Below are 18298 nucleotides of genomic sequence, written 5' to 3' on the forward strand. Positions count from 1 at the left end.
CCAGTAAAAGCAGATAAATGCAAAGTAGCTCCACTCAATCTGTTAGGATAACAAGGAGTGATAAAGTTAGCACCCCTTACCAAGGATGCACATTAATTTTTTTTTAAAATTTTTTTTTTCAACGTTTATTTATTTTGGGGACAGAGAGAGACAGAGCATGAATGGGGGAGGGGCAGAGAGAGAGGGAGACACAGAATCGGAAACAGGCTCCAGGCTCTGAGCCATCAGCCCAGAGCCTGACACGGGGCTCGAACTCACAGACCGCGAGATCGTGACCTGGCTGAAGTCAGACGCTTAACCGACTGCTCCACCCAGGCGCCCCAGGATGCACATTTCAAGACAGGATAAGGGATGTAACAGCACCTCATAGTAGAAAGGTCTAGTATATGTTTCAATGTGATTTCACATCCTCCTTGCAATTAATCCTCATATATTATTAACTAGACATCAAGGCTCAGCAAGTTTTGAGTGGCAACGATTGGTAAAGCTGACATTTCAAACCACATCATCTGATTCTGAGTCCCATGTTTAGCCCATCAGAGAGCTAAAAATCAAGGAAAGGTGCTAAATTTATGATTTGCTGAAGAAAAGAAATGTATTTTCCCCATTTGGCTGTTTCTGTGAGTTCTTTTGGGACAGCTGGAACATTAGCTCCATAACTCCTGACAGGCCCAAGCATGCTACAGGCGGTCTCCCCCAGGAGAGACACAGGTAGAGAAGAAGGTGGCTGCCTTCCAGGTGCTCTCAACCCTATGATGAGGTACTATGTCCAAGATCTTTAGGAGCAAGACAACTAAATATGCACTAAAACTTTGGCAGCCCTGAGAGCTTTACTTCTATTTAGAGATTACCTCTCTCCCCCTCCATCATTCACATTTTACATTTTAAAATATTCTCATTGATTTCCCATCCCCTGCTGGGTGAGCTGAGGGACTGTGTGTGTGTGTGTGTGTGTGTGTGTGTGTGTGCCACTGTCTATGGTGCCAACCCTCACCAGGCTGCATGGCCAGGGAAGCACAGGGGAGAGATGAGATTGGGAAATAGCTCCCTCGGAAAGGACCGATACCTTCATAGAAGTGTTAGAGCCTGCTGCTGGACTCTTAGCTCAGAGCCAGCCAAGATGCCTCATTCAGAATCTCCAAGGTCTGGTTCCAAAGAGAAAAATGACCAGAAGAACTAAACACATTCTAGAGAGCAAAGGTAAGAAAACCCAAGCGAGGCAGTAGGGCAGGCTTTTCCACATGCCAATAATTTACCTGGAAGTTTGAGAACATTTAGAAGCTAAATAGCACACTCAACCCACAGCAGATGAACTGTAGCATTGTTCCAGTATGGCTCATACTGAAAGAATTTAGAGTGACATTTTATTTTCTAAATTGAGATGTTATTATAATTTGAATCCCAATTCTGCTGGCTGAGTTTTCCCCTTCCCAGCATGTTTCCAAACATCGGCATCCTATGAACAAGAAAACATACAAGCAACAGGAGGGCAGCCAGCCTTTCATCACTCCCAATTATCAGACTGTAACCAACCTTGAAATCTCCACACCACAGTAGTTGCTAGTGTTGTGGGCAGTTTTATAGCAAATCCTCAAGGCTAGCTAGAAACGCTACCTAGCCCTGGGCTGTTTTCCACTGTTAGCAGAAGAGCCCCTAAATCGGAAACATTCAAAAAACATGCTCCCTCAGAACTTAGTGGCACAGAAGGAATGGAATCGCTGTTAGGGGCTGAGGCATAAACCCTTGGGTGGAACTAGGAATTCATTTTTCATTCTCCCTGCTCCACTCTCTTAACAGCCTTCAGCACTTCCCGACTTTCAACCCAAGTTTTGTTTTTTGGTTTTGCAAATTTTAAAAAAATTTTCCCCAAATTCAAGGTCTTATAGTAAAGAGAATAGGGAGACTTGCAGTGAAATACACATGCCCTTAAAGTGTGGCTTTCATTCATCAGCATATGACTTTCTAAGCATCAGTCTTGTCCAGTAAAGTGCAGACAAAGTCGGGCTTTTAGGAAGAAAATGCCAAGCGCACTGCCTGGCACACAGTAGGCATTGCATATATTTGGATGCTCTTACTCCCCTTTCGTCTGCTAATTCCTATTGCTAGATTAGAATACCCTCCACTTTCAGGGCGCCTGGGTGGCAGTCAGTTAAGTGACTTCAGCTCAGGTCACGATCTCACAGATTGTGAGTTCGAGCACCACGTTGGACTCTGTGCTGACAGCTCAGAGCCTGGAGCTTGCTTTAGATTCTCTGTCTCCCTCCCTCTCTCTGCCCCTCCCCTGTTCATGCTCTGTCTCTCTCTCTATCTCTAAAATAAACATTAAAAAAATTTTTTTTGTAAAGAATGCCTTGCACTTTCATCCTGTTTTCCTATCTCTATACTGAAACATGTTAAGAAATACTGCACAGTGCTCCTCTAACAGAGACTCTCAGAATTTCTCAAAAAATGAGGCTTACAGCTACTCAGTGTCTCTCTTACCTTGAGAGGTTTTGGTATAATTTAGCCCTGAACTCGAGTTCCACTAACTAGAACATCTCAGTGCTCCATCGCTTTTTTCCACTCTTCACATGTCTGTACCTCTCTCTAACTTTGCTCATGAAAGAAAGTACAGGCTTTGAGGGTTCATCCCACATCAGACTTGGATGCAGAACTCTATTTCCCATAAGAAGTGCCCTCACACTTGGTATTTGGTGATGCTTTGTAAATTTTCTGGAGCACTGTGGATGTCACAGAGGAATGGTCACAAGGTGTTCTACATGGAAGTATATCCTTCTATAACTCCACCCCTCAGCCATGCTCAGGTACCTTACCAAGGGCAGTGCCAGCTCATGACCACACTGGCCCATGAAGCCCCCCCCCCCCCCCGGGGTATAGAGCCCAATTTCCTGTCTCCATAAATGTCTTACTCAGAAAACAGGTCTGCTTGACAAGTCCATTTTCTCAGCACCTATACAGTTGTGGAGGAAAGTTTTCTTTCAATTTCACTGGATACACCACACTTGCAAATTTATACTCAAAAATCTTGTGCCACTATTTGTTTCCTTAATCCCTTCTTCTCCCTTAATCACTACGCCTTCCTCAAGCATCACTAAATACAACCAAGCTTTCTCTACTGTGAATCTCTGCTAATATTTTCCATGGACATTCTTAATCAGAATAGAGCCCAGAAAATACTTTGTACCTCTAGCTAGAGTGACTCTTCTTATTGGAATTGGACTCTTCTTATTTAGATATAGTACTTCACAGGTGGAATAAAGAACCCATGCGTTATCCTGCCTAGGTGGCTTCTTGCCAAGAAATCTGTTAGTAATCCACAAGGCAGGATTTGACGTTCCATGGTCTCTCCACCATGAATCACCACTCAGACTTCATTCACTTTTATTGTACTTTAACTGACTTTGAGTTGATTCCAAGCCCTTTGGTGGCCCCATCATTCAATTTTTAAACCTTACCAATGATCTCACTCCTTAGTATGAAGCACCCCAAATTGATTATAACTGTCTTTTAAAAACTGTATTGCCAGGCTCCAAGTCAAAACAAAGCAGACAGAACACTCTTGGAGAGGAAAATCCCAGAGCTCCCAATCAGTGTAGACACTTACCTAAATTCAGATTTATATAATTGTCTCATCGAATATATTCCTCAACTGGCTCAGTTAATGTAACAAAATGCAAGGGGTCATTGATCACTTTGCTGAAGGCCATCTGAGAGCAAAATATTCCCAGTAACAGAACACTTTGTTAAAATGCAGCAGTGCAGGAGAACATGGACAGGATCCAAACACAGAACATATTGTTACTCTTCAAAGAATGGCATTAGAATATTAAAGCTAACGGTTTTGTATTCATTGACCAAGAAAATGTGTCCAGAAGGAGTACGCTTTTTGAAATTGGGAATATTCCAGCCAGAAGTACAGGAACTAAAGCACTTTGCTGATTTAAAGAGTCCTAAACCCATAAATGCCTTCTCAATTATATTTTAACAGATGTAAAAAATAAATATTAAAGAAAAATAAGTATTTACTCAGTAATGATTCGACTGTACATTGAGCCCTCATTGTGTGGCAGGCATGTTTACTAAGGACTTCTCCCAACCTTTTATGTATTAGAGATCCAATAAAAGTTTGTTGATGATTTACTTTGGTCATGAAGCCAAAACCAGAACGTTGGTGTTATAGAATGTGGGATCCAAAACAAATAAAGAGCGTATGATTCACAAATTAAAGTTACCTGTGATGACACTCGTGAAGATCATTCATTATAAAAGTGGTAAATATCTTCAAATACAAGTTACTGATATGGTTGTCATCTCTTTTTACATGGCTTTGTTTTATGAAAGCTTTTAGTTTAAGTCTAGTTTAAAGTTTTAGTTTTAAGAAAGCTTTTCTAGTATTTAAGATTGCCCTGACACCTTTTGGGATGAGCACTGGGTGTTGTATGGAAAGCAATTTGACAATAAATTTCATATATTGAAAAAAAAAATTGCCCTGAAATCTTTATATTCAGCCAAATGTTTGAATGGACCCTGGTACCTGTTATTAAATAATCATACATACGTTGACAGTACTCCTTAAAAAGGATTCACTTATTTGGCTTTCTTCTTAAAGTGATGTCCCAATACTTCTCTATAACTCAATTTCTTCAACAGTATTTCACTTATAATAAACTTTAAGGAAAAAAACATTTTTTTAATGTTTATTGATTTTTGAGAGAGAGAAAGCACAAGCAGGGGAGGGACAGAGAGAAACGGCAACATAGGATCCAAAGAAGGCTCTACACTGACAGCAGTGAGCCTGATGTGGGGCCTGACCTCACAAACCACAAGATCATGACCTGAGCCAGAGTCGGACGCTCAACCGACTGAGCCACCCAGGTGCCCCACTTATAATAAACTTTAAAAGGGAAAATAATAGGGGCGCCTGGGTGACTCAGTCAGTTGAGCGTCCGACTTCGGCTTAGGTCATGATCTCACAGTTCGTGAGTTCAAGCCCCACATCCACCTCTGTGCTGACAGCTTGGAGCCTGGAGCCTGCTTTGCATTCTGTGTCTCCCTCTCTCTCTGCTTCTCCCCTGCTCATACTCTGTCTCTCAAAAATAAATAAATATTTAAAAAAAAATTTTTAAGGGAAAATAATAAAAGGTTAGGAGACCACGGTTTTGGGTCTAGAGATGCACCTTGTTCTTAATTAGCTATAGAAAGTTAAAATGAATTCTTGTAAGTTCTTCAGCACTTCAGGAAACATCAGAGAATCCTCCCTGTGAATGCAGCAATTAAGATGATGACTGACAATCACTGTTGTTAGGAATTGAATTTATTCCTATAGTTTATCAGCACTTTGACGGATACATATGCTCCAGGGACTACTTCCCTTTGCCTGGCCTTACAGCCCCCAAATAACCCCCAGTTATGTGAAAATGAGCACAAATATGTCTGCATATTATGTTACCATAATATATAAGTTATATCTTCTTAGAATGTTGGAACTGGAAAGACTTTTGAGATAAATATAGATTCCATATTTACCGGCTCTGGAAAATGAGGTTCAGACCTAGGTCATACGATGTGCCCAATCTCCTCAGAGTCAGAGATGGATTGTGAAACCAAGCCGCTGCACCCCAACCCTAACTCTTTCCTCTGTACCCACTCCACTTTGCCACTCACTAACATACAGGACTATGCCACCACGATTCTCTCCCAAGGAAGAATGTCTAGATAATAGCAAGACCCATGACCATGCACAGAATTTTTCTGAATCAAACATAAAATCAAAAGTCAGAATTTTTTCTGAATCAGTACAAGAATTCCAACAAAATCTTCCAGAGAACTGAGGTATCAATTAACTCCCTGTGACTTCCTGGGCAGACTAATAAGCTAATCTCTGATAATGAATCAAAATGTCCCCAAATCCCATGTAACCAGATCTTCACAAATGACATGCTAATTGCACCGTGACCCCTGAAATAGAAGTTTTCAGTTCACTTTATTTTTTATTCCATTTAATTACTTTTTCATTTTAAATTTTATTGTTTGGTTTTTTTTCCCTAGGAAGTAGATTGGTGTGAAGGATCCCTATCTGCCTTGTTATGACAACTGTCTTCTCCCTAATCAATACTTTCTAAATGTAGCACTCCAATTTTGGGCAAAAAAACACACGTAATCCTAGGGCTACCAATGATTCCTGCCAATAATATTATGCTTTCCAAATATTTCATCAATACTGTTTACAACAATAGAAGTCTTCAACTCACTAAACATGTTGATTTTTGGAATTATCTAGAAAGAAAACTAGCTGTAGCATCAAAAGACCTTAGTCCAATAACTAGCTTTGCTGTTTATACGTATATACGAGTTGTATGACCTTATTTCTGCACTTTTCTGAGCTCAATTTCCGTCCCTCTTCAATGAAATGGGAACAGTAACACCTGTCCTACAGATTTCATAGGGAAAAAGTACAAAATAACTTGATGACAATGAAAGTACTTCATTAATTCCAAGGAAGTAAATAATTTGCTGCTATTAGAACCCTATTCAGTATTTAGGGTATTGACTTAAAAGTGACATTTTTCTCCTGCATTATCTTGATCTTTTAGATTGAGTGTGGCTAAGGAGAAAATGGGAAGATATTAAAAAAGTGTTTTCATGTATATGTCTGAGAAGAGGCCAACCTCACCACTTGTGCACCCTGTACTATTCCCTATTCATGAACACAGTTCTTCCAATTGTCTTCTTTTTCTCTCTCCTGGATCACAAAATTTCCCCTCTCTATGGGATTGCTCCTTCAGTAAACAAAGATATAATATCTTCTATTTTTGAAAAAAATCGATTGACTCTGCATCCCACTCTGGCAACTCTTCTATATTACCAGTCCCTTTTCCAGCAAAACTCTCAAAAGATATTTTTATAGTCACTATCCACTTCTTCCACCATCTCTTGAACCCACTCCAAACAGGCTAACCTGATAAGTGAAAATTTTATAAGTATAAATAAATAATAAACTTCTCCAAAAATATCCATTTTCTCTCACTCATGTTTTTCTGTCTTGCTGTTGTTCTCCAATTTTCAAGAGCAGCCTAAGACTAATCCCAACTGTTTTAGGTTTGTCTTTCTTTATTCTGTATCTTTGTTGAGTCCTGATATGTCTATAAAGTCAATTAGTATTTTTCACCAGGTATTATATTAATAATTATCTCTCAGAATTGTTCTAATGATTAAATGTTTAATATTCTTGAATGCTTTATAACTTAAAATGCAATATACAACCCAGCAGCTCCATTCCAAGGTATATACAGAAGAAAAATAAAAACATATATCCACATTAAGAACTTGTACACAAATGTTCATAGCAATATTATTCATTACAGGTAAAAAGTGCAAACCAGCCACATGACCAGATAAATAAAATGTAGCATATACATAGGGTGGAATATTATTCAGCAATAAAAATAAATAAAGTACTAATACATGCCCCAACTGTGGATGAACCTTAAAACATTATGCTAAATGGAAGAAGCCATTCATACCACAAAAGACTAATTCTATTCATATGAGATGTTCAGAATAGGCAAATCTATGGGGACATAAATATATTAGTGGCTGCCTAGGGCAACCGAGGGCTGGGGAAGGTGGGAATGACTTGTAATGGATGCGGGGTTTCTTTTCAGAATGATGAAGATGTTCTAAAATTAGGTTGTGGTGGGGCGCCTGGGTGGCTTGGTCGGTTAAGCGTCCGACTTCGGCTCAGGTCATGATCTCATGGTCCGTGAGTTCAAGCCCCGCCTCGGGCTCTGTGCTGACAGCTCAGAGCCTGGAGCCTGTTTCAGATTCTGTGTCTCCCTCTCTCTCTGCCCCTCCCCTGTTTATGCTTGTCTCTCTGTCTCAAAAATAAATAAACGTTAAAAAAAATTTTTTTTTAATTAGGCTGTGGTAATGGTTGCACAACTCTGTGAGTATACTAAAAACTTGAACTATACATTTTAAGTGTGGGTGAATTTAATTATATGTAATCTATGTCTCAATAAAACAAAATATGAGGTTAACATTAGTCATAAGTCAAGCTGATAACATGCACCCTTGATGTATTGTATTGAGAATGACAGTTCACCTCTATGGCCCTCCTCCCCCAAATCCATACCTTCATTCTAAGTGTGAGAAAAATATCAGCCAAACTCAAATTGAGGGATATTCTATATAATACCTAACTGGTACTTCTCAAAAGTAAGGAAAGTTCGAGAAACTGTCACTGCTCAAAGGCACCTAAGGAGATGTGATGATTAATAAATACATGGTATCCTGGACAAGATCCTGGAACAGAAAAAGTGAACCAGGAAAAACCAATAAAATTTGAATAAAGTATGAAGTTAACTAATTCCATAGAAAAATTATCAATATTGGTTTGTTAATTGTGACAGATGCACCACACTTTTAGGTGTGTTAATGATAGGTATTAATAACAGGGGACTTTGGTGTAAAGTATATGGAAACTCTGCATTATCTTTGCAACTTTCCCGTACATAAATCTAACACTTTTTAAAAAACAATATACAAACATTAGTTAATAGTTTTAGAATTTATAGTAAACATCATAGTACATGGGATAGTAGTTAGTAATACAAGGATCCTTAGCAGGCTGAAATAAAGAACCCAAAAGGCCTGGTTTTTCACATGCAGCACATATATGCAGAGTTGAAGTAGTATTTCCTGAAGGAACCATAATTTCAACTTTAACAGTCAGAAGATAGAAATTTGTGCAGTTCACATTAGGAAGAAAGAAAAGAAAAGAAAAGAAAAGAAAAGAAAAGAAAAGAAAAGAAAAGAAAAGAAAAGAAAAGAAAAGAAAAGAAAGAAAATCTCTACTAAAGTCTTTACCTAGAGGCTTTATAATGATTACAAAGGATGTGTTGAAAAGGACTGAATCCAAACTCTTTTATGAACACTGTATGCCACTGTTCCACATAATTACGGTGAAAAGTAAAGTGTAAATAGTGGGGCTTGATTTGTTTTTTTAAATTTTGTTAACGTTTATTTATTTTTGAGATGGGGGTGGGGAGCAAGGGAGAGAGAGAGCCAGAGAGAGGCAGAGGGAAAGGAAGACACAGAATCTGAAGCAGGCTCCAGGTTCTGAGCTGTCAGCACAGAGTTGTGAGAACATGACCTGAGCAAAAGTCAGATGCTTAACTGACTGAGCCACTCAGGCACCCCTAGAAGGGCTTGATTTAAAATATTCAAGCTGATCCTCATGAGAAAGATAACCCTTCACCATGGTGGCCAAAGACAGAGGCCCTTGCTTAGCTCCTCCTGTTCCCACCCTGCTCTTCCCCTCAACCATCTCTGTATGCAATCCCTCTCTCTCCAAACACTATGTTTTAATCAATTGACTTTTCCAGCTTCCTTTTTTTGCCCTCAGTATATTGTGCAAAAATGGCTGCCTACCTCCTCATTGACTAATGGGGCTTCATGGAGCTGACATTTGCAGAACTCACCACTGTGTCTCCTTTGGCAGCTCCATATCTCCTTCTGGCCTAGCCATGGAAGGCCAGGCACCCCACAGTGTGACAGCACCTCAACAGAGAAAACTGATAGCTTTTGTAATGTAATAAAAATAATGGCTTTTTGTAAATCTTCCTAGAGGAAGAGAGAGAGAGAGAGAGAGAGAGCGAGCGAGCTCCATTTAGTCACGTGATCTGCAATTGGGACTTGCATACTAAATCACTTTGGGCCCCCATGATATGCCCCGCTATCTCATGCCTCCAGGTTACCATACACATCCAGTGTCTTCAGGAACACTCTTCCTGCCTCTCTTTACCTCCAGATTTTGGCTTAGATGTCACTAAGACCAGAAAACCGTCACAAACCACCACTCAACCTCAATTCCAGATCAGGTACTCTCATAGAACCAAAACTTTTCTCTGTCTTAGGATTCATTACAATGTATTTTATCTTCCCATCAGATTATAAGGTACATGAAGCCGTTGGCAAGGTCTCTCTGGACCACCGTCAAATCCTCAAGAGCCAGGACATTGACTGGTACCCAGTAGGGATGCAAATGAATCTCCTAAATGAATGGATAAATTCCTTCCCAATCAAAAGTATGTTGTGAAATCCTTTTCCCTGAAGATTGTGTCATACTGTTTCTCAAGGACCTTCACATTCTGGTACAGAGGCTTGTAAAGAAGCAATCTTTCACCTTAACACATATCCCATACAAATAACATACATCCCTAGCAAAACATACAAAAACATACAAAAACATACATCCCTAGCAAAAATGTCAATGCTTAAAAACAATGGCCCAAAGATATTTTCAAATTTGCATATTTGTCACTTTATTTGTGATAAGGAATAGCAACAAAAATAAAACTTCAACAACCACAGTGAAATTAATTGGGTATGAAAGACAAACACCAGGACATTTTTTCCTAGGTGTTTGCTTCTATACTGAATAAGAGCTGTTAAAATCCAAGCTATGGTTACACTAAAAACTTATGAATATTTAAAAAAATTTTTTTTCAACGTTTATTTATTTTTGGGACAGAGAGAGACAGAGCATGAACGGGGGAGGGGCAGAGAGAGGGAGACACAGAATCGGAAACAGGCTCCAGGCTCTGAGCCATCAGCCCAGAGCCTGATGCGGGGCTCGAACTCCCGGACCGCGAGATCGTGACCTGGCTGAAGTCGGACGCTTAACGGACTGCGCCACCCAGGCGCCCCAAAAACTTATGAATATTTTAGAAAGTGATTAAATGCGATAAAAAATTCTGGGAATTAACTAAAAATAATTACAAGTGGAGTTAAATGTATTCTCTATTATCCTGCTGGAGATGTATTTTCCACTTCATCAATTTTAGAAACATATTTCACTCCACACTTCCTTATATTTTTAAAAATATATTTATTTCAACAAAAACTGAAATGTATTTAGAACTCATTTTATTAATTAACCAATCACCACTTAAAACAGATTTTTTAATATTACAAAGTCAAATGTTTGCAAAAATCCCCTAACAATATGTTAGTGAATTACAATCCAGAAAAGGATCATGGCTATATTTTGAAATAATTCTTTCCATGCCTGAATTTATTCAGCATTTACTGGGGGCTATCTTATGTCACACACTGTACTAAATCCCTGAGGACAAAGAAATTAATAAACTTACCCATGCCCTGAAGAAGATTACCATATATTGGAGAAGTGGACAGATACAGCTCATTGCAATAAAAAGTTTTGGTAGTGATGTCAAAGTTTTCCTGGGGAACTGTGGAAGCATATGGCAGAAATATTAACCTTGAAACATGTTGCTTTTCTTAAAAACAATGCTCCTTCAGTGACATTAAGCATTAAGTGAAAACAGGTAGGTAGTTATTAAATGTGGGTTCAATGTTTCACCTGACAATTGTAGAGAAAAACACAAAGGCAGATGAAATTCAACCTTTAAGTTGGAAATTTAACAGCAGTAAGTATGTTGGATTTATACTTAGAAGAAGTTAAAGGTTTAAGTGACCAGAATGGGGATAACCCAGTAGAAATCTCATAGTTGGAAATGCAAAAGACTTTCAGAGAGAGAGAGAGAGAGAGAGAGAGAGAGAGAGAGAGAGAGAGAGAGCACACAAAGTATAAAGGAAGGAGCGTGGGTTTTGGTTTAAGTAGACTTAGGTTGAGTCACAACTTTGTCACTCACTACTCATGTAGTGTCCTTAGACAAATCACACAGATTCTTTAAACCCCAGTTTCCCAATATGCAAAATGGAGCAAACACTAGCTTACACATGGAGTTATTATAAGCATTAAATAAGATAATGTTTACGTACCTTTATGATGAGCCATCATAAAGAACTTAATGTGATGGTACCAATCTCATCGTTCAGGAAGCACAGATTCAAATATCCAATGCTGAGTCCTTGGCAAGGAGTGGGAAGATGTTAATGAGTGTGAAGCAGTGACCTGATGTCAGAGAACCTGGAGTACTAGAGAGAAGACAAAGGCAGGGATGATGATGACAAAGATAATAATTACTGTAGCTCCCTCTGAAGCGCAGAATACTTAATCACTGGATTAAGTGATTTCCTAGGACCAATTAAAGTATTTACTTATAATCTTAAAAATCTTCTTAGAAAAACATTAGGCTTCAGTTAACCTCTTGACTGAGTAAATCCTTCTTATCTCTGAAAGAAGTCAGAATCTCTGGAATATTTTACTTGGTATTATATGTACCAATGTGAAAATTACACCATCTCATGGAACAACTTCTCTACCCACAGCGAGCAAAATATGAAGTGTTAACTCTGTGCACTGAGTCTGCAGAGAAGCTCAGGGTACAATGAGTGAAGCAGAAGAGGGGACATGGGACCATTCTTGGAGGGCAGGGAGAGCTTCAAGAAAGTGATAAGATGGCCCTAGAAGGGAGGAAACAGGAACCTGAGAGGAGGTGGATAGCTCATAGATATCACTGCAAGGAAGTAGTAGGAGTTGTTCAAAAAGAGATTGTAATGGTTTAAGAAAGAAAGAAAGAAAGAAAGAAAGAAAGAAAGAAAGAAAGAAAGAAAGAAAGACAGACAGACAAAGGCTATTTGTAGCCATGGATTATATTTGGAGAGTCAAGGAAAGAGACAGTTGCTATAGATCTGGAAAGAATAACAGTAAGAAAGTATCTACTTCCACAATGTAGGATGCAAGGGGAATTCCTAGCTGAGGCAAACGAGATATGGCTAAGAGTGAAACAGAGCCCCAGTGTCAGAAGGTTAAAAGTGCTAGGGATAGGGGCACCTGGGTGGCTCAGTCGGTTGGGGGGCCGACTTCGGCTCAGATCATGATCTTATGGTCTGTGAGTTCTAGCCTCACTTCGGGCTCTGTGCTGACAGCTTGGAGCCTGGAGCCTGCTTTGAATTCTGTGTCTCCCTCTCTGCCCCTTCCCCATTCACACTCTGTCTCTCTCTTTCAAAAATGAATAAATGTTAAAAAAAAATTTTTAAGTGCTAGAGATGAAAGGAGGTATTCCAACTCAGGAGACCCTGATGGATTCTATTACCAGGTATAGATTCTATTACAAGGTAGGGAGATGAATTTATAGTAGATACTGATGACAGAGTAGATGTCTAGATGCGGAATATTTATTTCTACACTAAAGAACTTTAAAAAGCCCTCTCTGAAAACAGGATTCCCCTCGATGCCAGAACAAGATAGAGGCTGCTGGTATTAACTTCAGTAAAACAGCTGGGAAGTCTGGAGGGATGAGGAGGGAAGAATCAGTTCCTTCCATTTGGGGTAGTTTTCAAGCTCAGAACATCTAGAAGGTCTGGGCCAAGGAAGCTGAAAATTCTCAAACTCTGTGAGAGACTAAAAATAACTGAAAATTATGTATGTATGTACTTATTTATTTATTTAAAGATTTTTCTTATTTTTCAGTAATCTCTACACCCAACATGGGGCTCAAATCTACAACCTCGAAATCATCAGTCACATGCTTCACCAACTGAGCCAGCCAGGCACCCCTGAAAACTTATTTTTAAATGTGTAAAGTGTTGCTTTAGAAGAAGAGCAATCAATTACCTTCCCCACCCAAAAGATAACCACAGCTACAATTTTTTTTTTTTTAATTTTTTTTTTTCAACGTTTATTTATTTTTGGGACAGAGAGAGACAGAGCATGAACGGGGGAGGGGCAGAGAGAGAGGGAGACACAGAATCGGAAACAGGCTCCAGGCTCCGAGCCATCAGCCCAGAGCCTGACGCGGGGCTCGAACTCACAGACCGCGAGATCGTGACCTGGCTGAAGTCGGACGCTTAACCGACTGCGCCACCCAGGCGCCCCCACAGCTACAATTTTAATATGCCCTTCACAGAATTGAAATATTGTGTCCTCTTTATACTGTCACTAATCAAAGGATAGCATTTTCATAGTGGTTTAGAGTTCCAAAGCCCTGAACATGTTCATTATTTTTAAATTTTATTTTCTCAATATCTCTATGACGTAAGTGAAACACTATGATCAGGCATATTTTCAGATAGAGAAATGGAAGTACATATGAATGATTTCATTAAGGTCTTAAAACCACTTAATATAGACAAAGCCAAACTCTGGGTCCAGGTCAAGCCCCAGCTGCTCACCGAGCATGAAGGTGAGAGAAGAATCTTCTAAACGATGCTCTTTGGTAATCTTGTCCCTGGGCAATCTTGGATATCAAGTCCATCCTACCTATTGTCCTAGCTCCTGTGCATTGCTGTTCTTAGGAGTAGGGTCAGCTCCATGTAAAATTTCAAAGTTTATTTTCTCCATCTTGCATCTCCCTTTACGCTGAAGGAAAGTTGTGCATTGAGAAGGGCAAAACTTTGGATCTGGGCTGACTTAGATTCTGATCCCAACTCTAAGACTCTGCCATTTCTGCCAAAGTACTCACCAGCACCTACACGTTAGTTTTCTAACTTGAAAAATGGAAGATGCCATACATATTTTGGAAGGTTTTCAGCTCTTTTTTTAAATGTGGGTTTTTTGTTTGTTTTTGAGAGAGAGAAAGCATGTGCGTGAGCAAGCATGGGAGAGAGAATCTTAAGCAGACTCCATACCCAGTGGGGAGCCCAACACAGGACTCAATCCCATGATTGTGAGTTCATGACGTGAGCCACAATCAAGAGTCAGAGGCTAACTGACTGCACCACCAAGGCACCCTGTGTTTTCAGCTTTTTAAATGTAGTGACATATGCAAAGCAGTTAGTCTAGTGTCTGGCACATAGTAGACATTCAATAACAATTGGCTTTCTAAAAAGACATTTTCTCCTTCTCAAACTATTACGTTCCTCCTTGGATTTAAGGGAGCAATACTGGCTCCATTTTGCAGACAAGCTATAAGGTTAAAATCATTTCTCAGGGCCATATATAAGGTAAGTAAAGATGGGATTAGGCCCTAGGTTTCCCAACACTTGTCACAGACATTTATGGTGGCCTGTGTCACATTCTCTCAGCTGGACTCTGATTGCAGCCATTGTTACAGTGGATGGTTCCTATTTGCAGAGAGCATCCTGTTTCTGGTGTTCACTGTCCCCTGTCTAGCTTCTCTGCCTCAAGTTTCTTTCTAAAGCCCCCAGGAGTTTCCAAGCAGGAGAATTCTGAATGTATGGACCAGTTAAAGCCCCTAAGGGCACTCCTCAACAAAAGGAAGATGGCAGCCAGTGGACAGATGCCAGGGCCTCTCTTTCCCTGGACAGATAATCCTGAAATGCACAGTGGGAGCCATCACCCCATCTTAGCTTTCCTCTTCCATCACATTCTTTTTTTACCCTTAATCCCGTTTCCTGGGATGATCTCACAAATAAACCACCTGCATTTAAGTCCTTGTCTCAGACTACATCTTGGGAACTAATTGCAGGGGGGTGGGGGGAGGGAGTTGTTTTTATTTTCATTTGTTTGTTCTATTTTCATTTGTGTTTGCAGTGCATTTCTCTTTATTTCTCCATAGGTCACCAAGATGCTGGCAGTGGTTGTAATTCTGTTTGCCCTTTTATGGATGCCCTACAGGACTCTTGTCGTTGTCAACTCGTTTCTCTCCAGCCCTTTCCAAGAAAATTGGTTCTTGCTCTTTTGCAGAATTTGCATTTATCTCAACAGTGCCATCAACCCAGTGATTTATAATCTCATGTCCCAGAAATTCCGTGCAGCCTTCAGAAAGCTCTGCAACTGCAAGCAGAAGCCAGTGGAGAAACCCGCTAACTACAGTGTGGCCCTAAATTACAGTGTCATCAAGGAGTCAGATCATTTCAGCACAGAGCTTGATGATATCACTGTCACTGACACTTACTTGTCTGCCACAAAAGTGTCTTTTGATGATACCTGCTTGGCTTCTGAAATAACCTTTAATCAAAGCTGATTCATGAATAAGAAGAAAATGGACCACAAAGTAAATGAGAATCTGTGCCGTTATCAGCCCAAGAGGAAACAGCCAATACTTGTACGTGAAGACAGAGCAGATAAAGTCTTTGCCAACGTTCTAATAAATCCTGGCCCAAGATACTTTAACACATGATTCATATTTTCCTTCTAGTATCACAAAAATGTTTCACAAAAAAATGAAGCAGATTTGTGAAAGAGCCAAATGGTAGAAACTGACAGTGAAGCTCTTTCCATTTAATTTGAGAAACTCACTATATTTCCTGGGGCTGCGAAGTTTAGATAAAATCTAGACATCGATTTAACATTATTCATAATAAATGTAATTTCTCAAACTCCCCCAAATTACTTGTCCATTTGGTAATTTGCAACATGTAAGTGTTTAAATGATTGCATTTAACATTTCATTTTAACAAAGTACAGTGCTATTTCATGCATCTCTGAAACTACAGGGGAAAATAGAAAAAAATTGTTTATTGAGTAAAAATGAGATTTCAGACAAATATGTTCACTATATGAAAAACAAAAACAAATGTCATAATGCTTATAAAATTCTGAGATGATTTTTTTTAATTCAAGTACAGCTGGCACACAGTGTTACATTAGTTTCAGGTGTAAAACATAGTGATTTGACAGCTGGATATGTTATGCTGTGCTCACCAGAAATGTAGCTACCATCTGTCCCCGTACAACACTATTACAATAGGATCGACTATCTTCCCTATGCTGCACCTTTCATCCCCTGGAAGATTCTTATGTCTTATAAAGTAGATGTCATCATTCAACTTTAATGGAAAATAAACCTCAATATAGCTGGAATTACAAGTTGGGAAGACATGTAGATTTCATTTTTAGATGAATCCGACTCTGAACCAACTCTTTGAAACTCCTAAATGATGGGTGAGACAGGAGAAATCTATTAAATAACTATGAAGATACAAACTAATGTGTGAGTAATATTGAAATGCAGAGACAGGACAAGAGTGAGTATTTAAAATAAGGTTTTACTCTTTCTCTAAAATTTTTAAGGAAGAAAATCCTTTTTGAGCATTCTTTGTGTATAAACTACTGAGCCATGTCAAGCGAATCCTTCTAGTCAATCTAGCTTAAAAAGTTTGAAGCATGCTCAAGAGCTTTGTTGCTGTTATAAGTCAGCCAGAGTCTGACTATTACACTTCCAGATGAAGACTCCCCACAGAGCATTGTAGTCTACGGACTTTTAATTTGTCTGCAACCACCTTTCCTTCCCACCTGCTTGTCATTTGTAGATTTGGAAGATTGTTGTTGTTGTTGTTGTTGTTGTTGTTGTTGTTGTTTTTATGCTAGTGATATTTTGTTTACAGATTTTAAGTCAAAACAATGCAAAAGTCTGTCGGCTTTACTTTCAATAGAGCTAAAACTGATTTCATCTCATTATTGATATCTTTTTCTAGGTATGACTTAGACCTGCTATTCTATTCCTGTGATTATGAGAGAGGTATGAATGTGAATCTGTCCAAGACATAGTGTCAAGATCCTACTTTAATTCCTTCCAGATGACTCACCTACTGGTATTTGGTCAATCAGCATCTCCAAGTGTATCTCCTTGGTGATGGTTCAGTAATATTTCATTTTTGATGACACAGTCAAAAAGTCCTGGGTGCCCCATAGACTGGCATCTTCCTTGCTCCAGCCAATATTCCTATTTCATGGATTTTTTTTGAGACCTAATTGCTAATGACAATGACCCCTCCCCACCTTCTTTATGAAGAATACATCATTTCTCTGTTGGAAACTTCAGTTTTAAAATGCTGCTACATGGAGACTGCTATCTAGAGCATCAGAGCAGAATATGCTTTTGAGAAAACTGGCCTCATCTCCTCCAGGAAGACATTCTTATCCTGTCCCTGTATGAGTAAGCAAATGCAAGCAAATATCTATAGGAAATACACTAAAAGTCTATTTGTATGATACCAAGAAATCTATTTTAACTGACTTTTCATCCTGGACTAAATATTAAGCTTAGAATCATATGAATAGAAGCACCAGAGTGACCCAACCCCAAATCACACAGGCACATGTGCAGATGCATACAAACTCATACTCACATGTGCATAAATTGCTTAACAGAAGGCATTGGAATATATTAGCTTTTTTCATTAGGGAAAGGAGCTGATATCATTGAGCATCTACTGAGCATGTCTCAGGCTTGCTGGTAGGTACTTAAATCACATTATCTTCATCACAGTCTCACTATAGCTGTGATTTATTTCTCTGATGCTAAAACCAAGGATCAGGGATTGATACAGCTTCTCTAAATTGTGTAGATACTGAAAATGAAAAATGTGTTTCTTTTTTGTTTCTCTTTTTTCAATCCAGCATGCTAATAGCAGCTTGTGAACTGATGGCCTAAATAACTAAACTATATATATATATATATAC

The 18298-nt window shown here is 39.2% G+C and overlaps 1 protein-coding gene and 1 long non-coding RNA gene across 2 annotated transcripts in view; both read left to right on the top strand.

Moving 5' to 3' along the window:
• The window catches only part of TRHR (thyrotropin releasing hormone receptor), a 45740-nt gene extending 29518 nt beyond the window's left edge, over nucleotides 1-16222 (top strand). The window contains exon 3 of the mRNA XM_040494263.1: nucleotides 15450-16222. Within this exon, the coding sequence (XP_040350197.1) occupies nucleotides 15450-15857 (408 nt within the window). The 3' untranslated portion in view covers nucleotides 15858-16222. The remainder of the gene's footprint in view (nucleotides 1-15449) is intronic.
• Nucleotides 16223-16484: 262 nt separating this feature from the next.
• The window catches only part of LOC121042866 (uncharacterized), a 4440-nt gene continuing 2626 nt past the window's right edge, over nucleotides 16485-18298 (top strand). The window contains exon 1 of the long non-coding RNA XR_005796498.1: nucleotides 16485-18071. This is a non-coding gene — a long non-coding RNA (uncharacterized LOC121042866). The remainder of the gene's footprint in view (nucleotides 18072-18298) is intronic.

The sequence above is a fragment of the Herpailurus yagouaroundi genome, unplaced genomic scaffold (genome assembly GCF_014898765.1).
Source record: "Herpailurus yagouaroundi ecotype Mexico unplaced genomic scaffold, PumYag 186, whole genome shotgun sequence".
NCBI classification, from domain to species: Eukaryota; Metazoa; Chordata; class Mammalia; order Carnivora; family Felidae; genus Herpailurus; species Herpailurus yagouaroundi.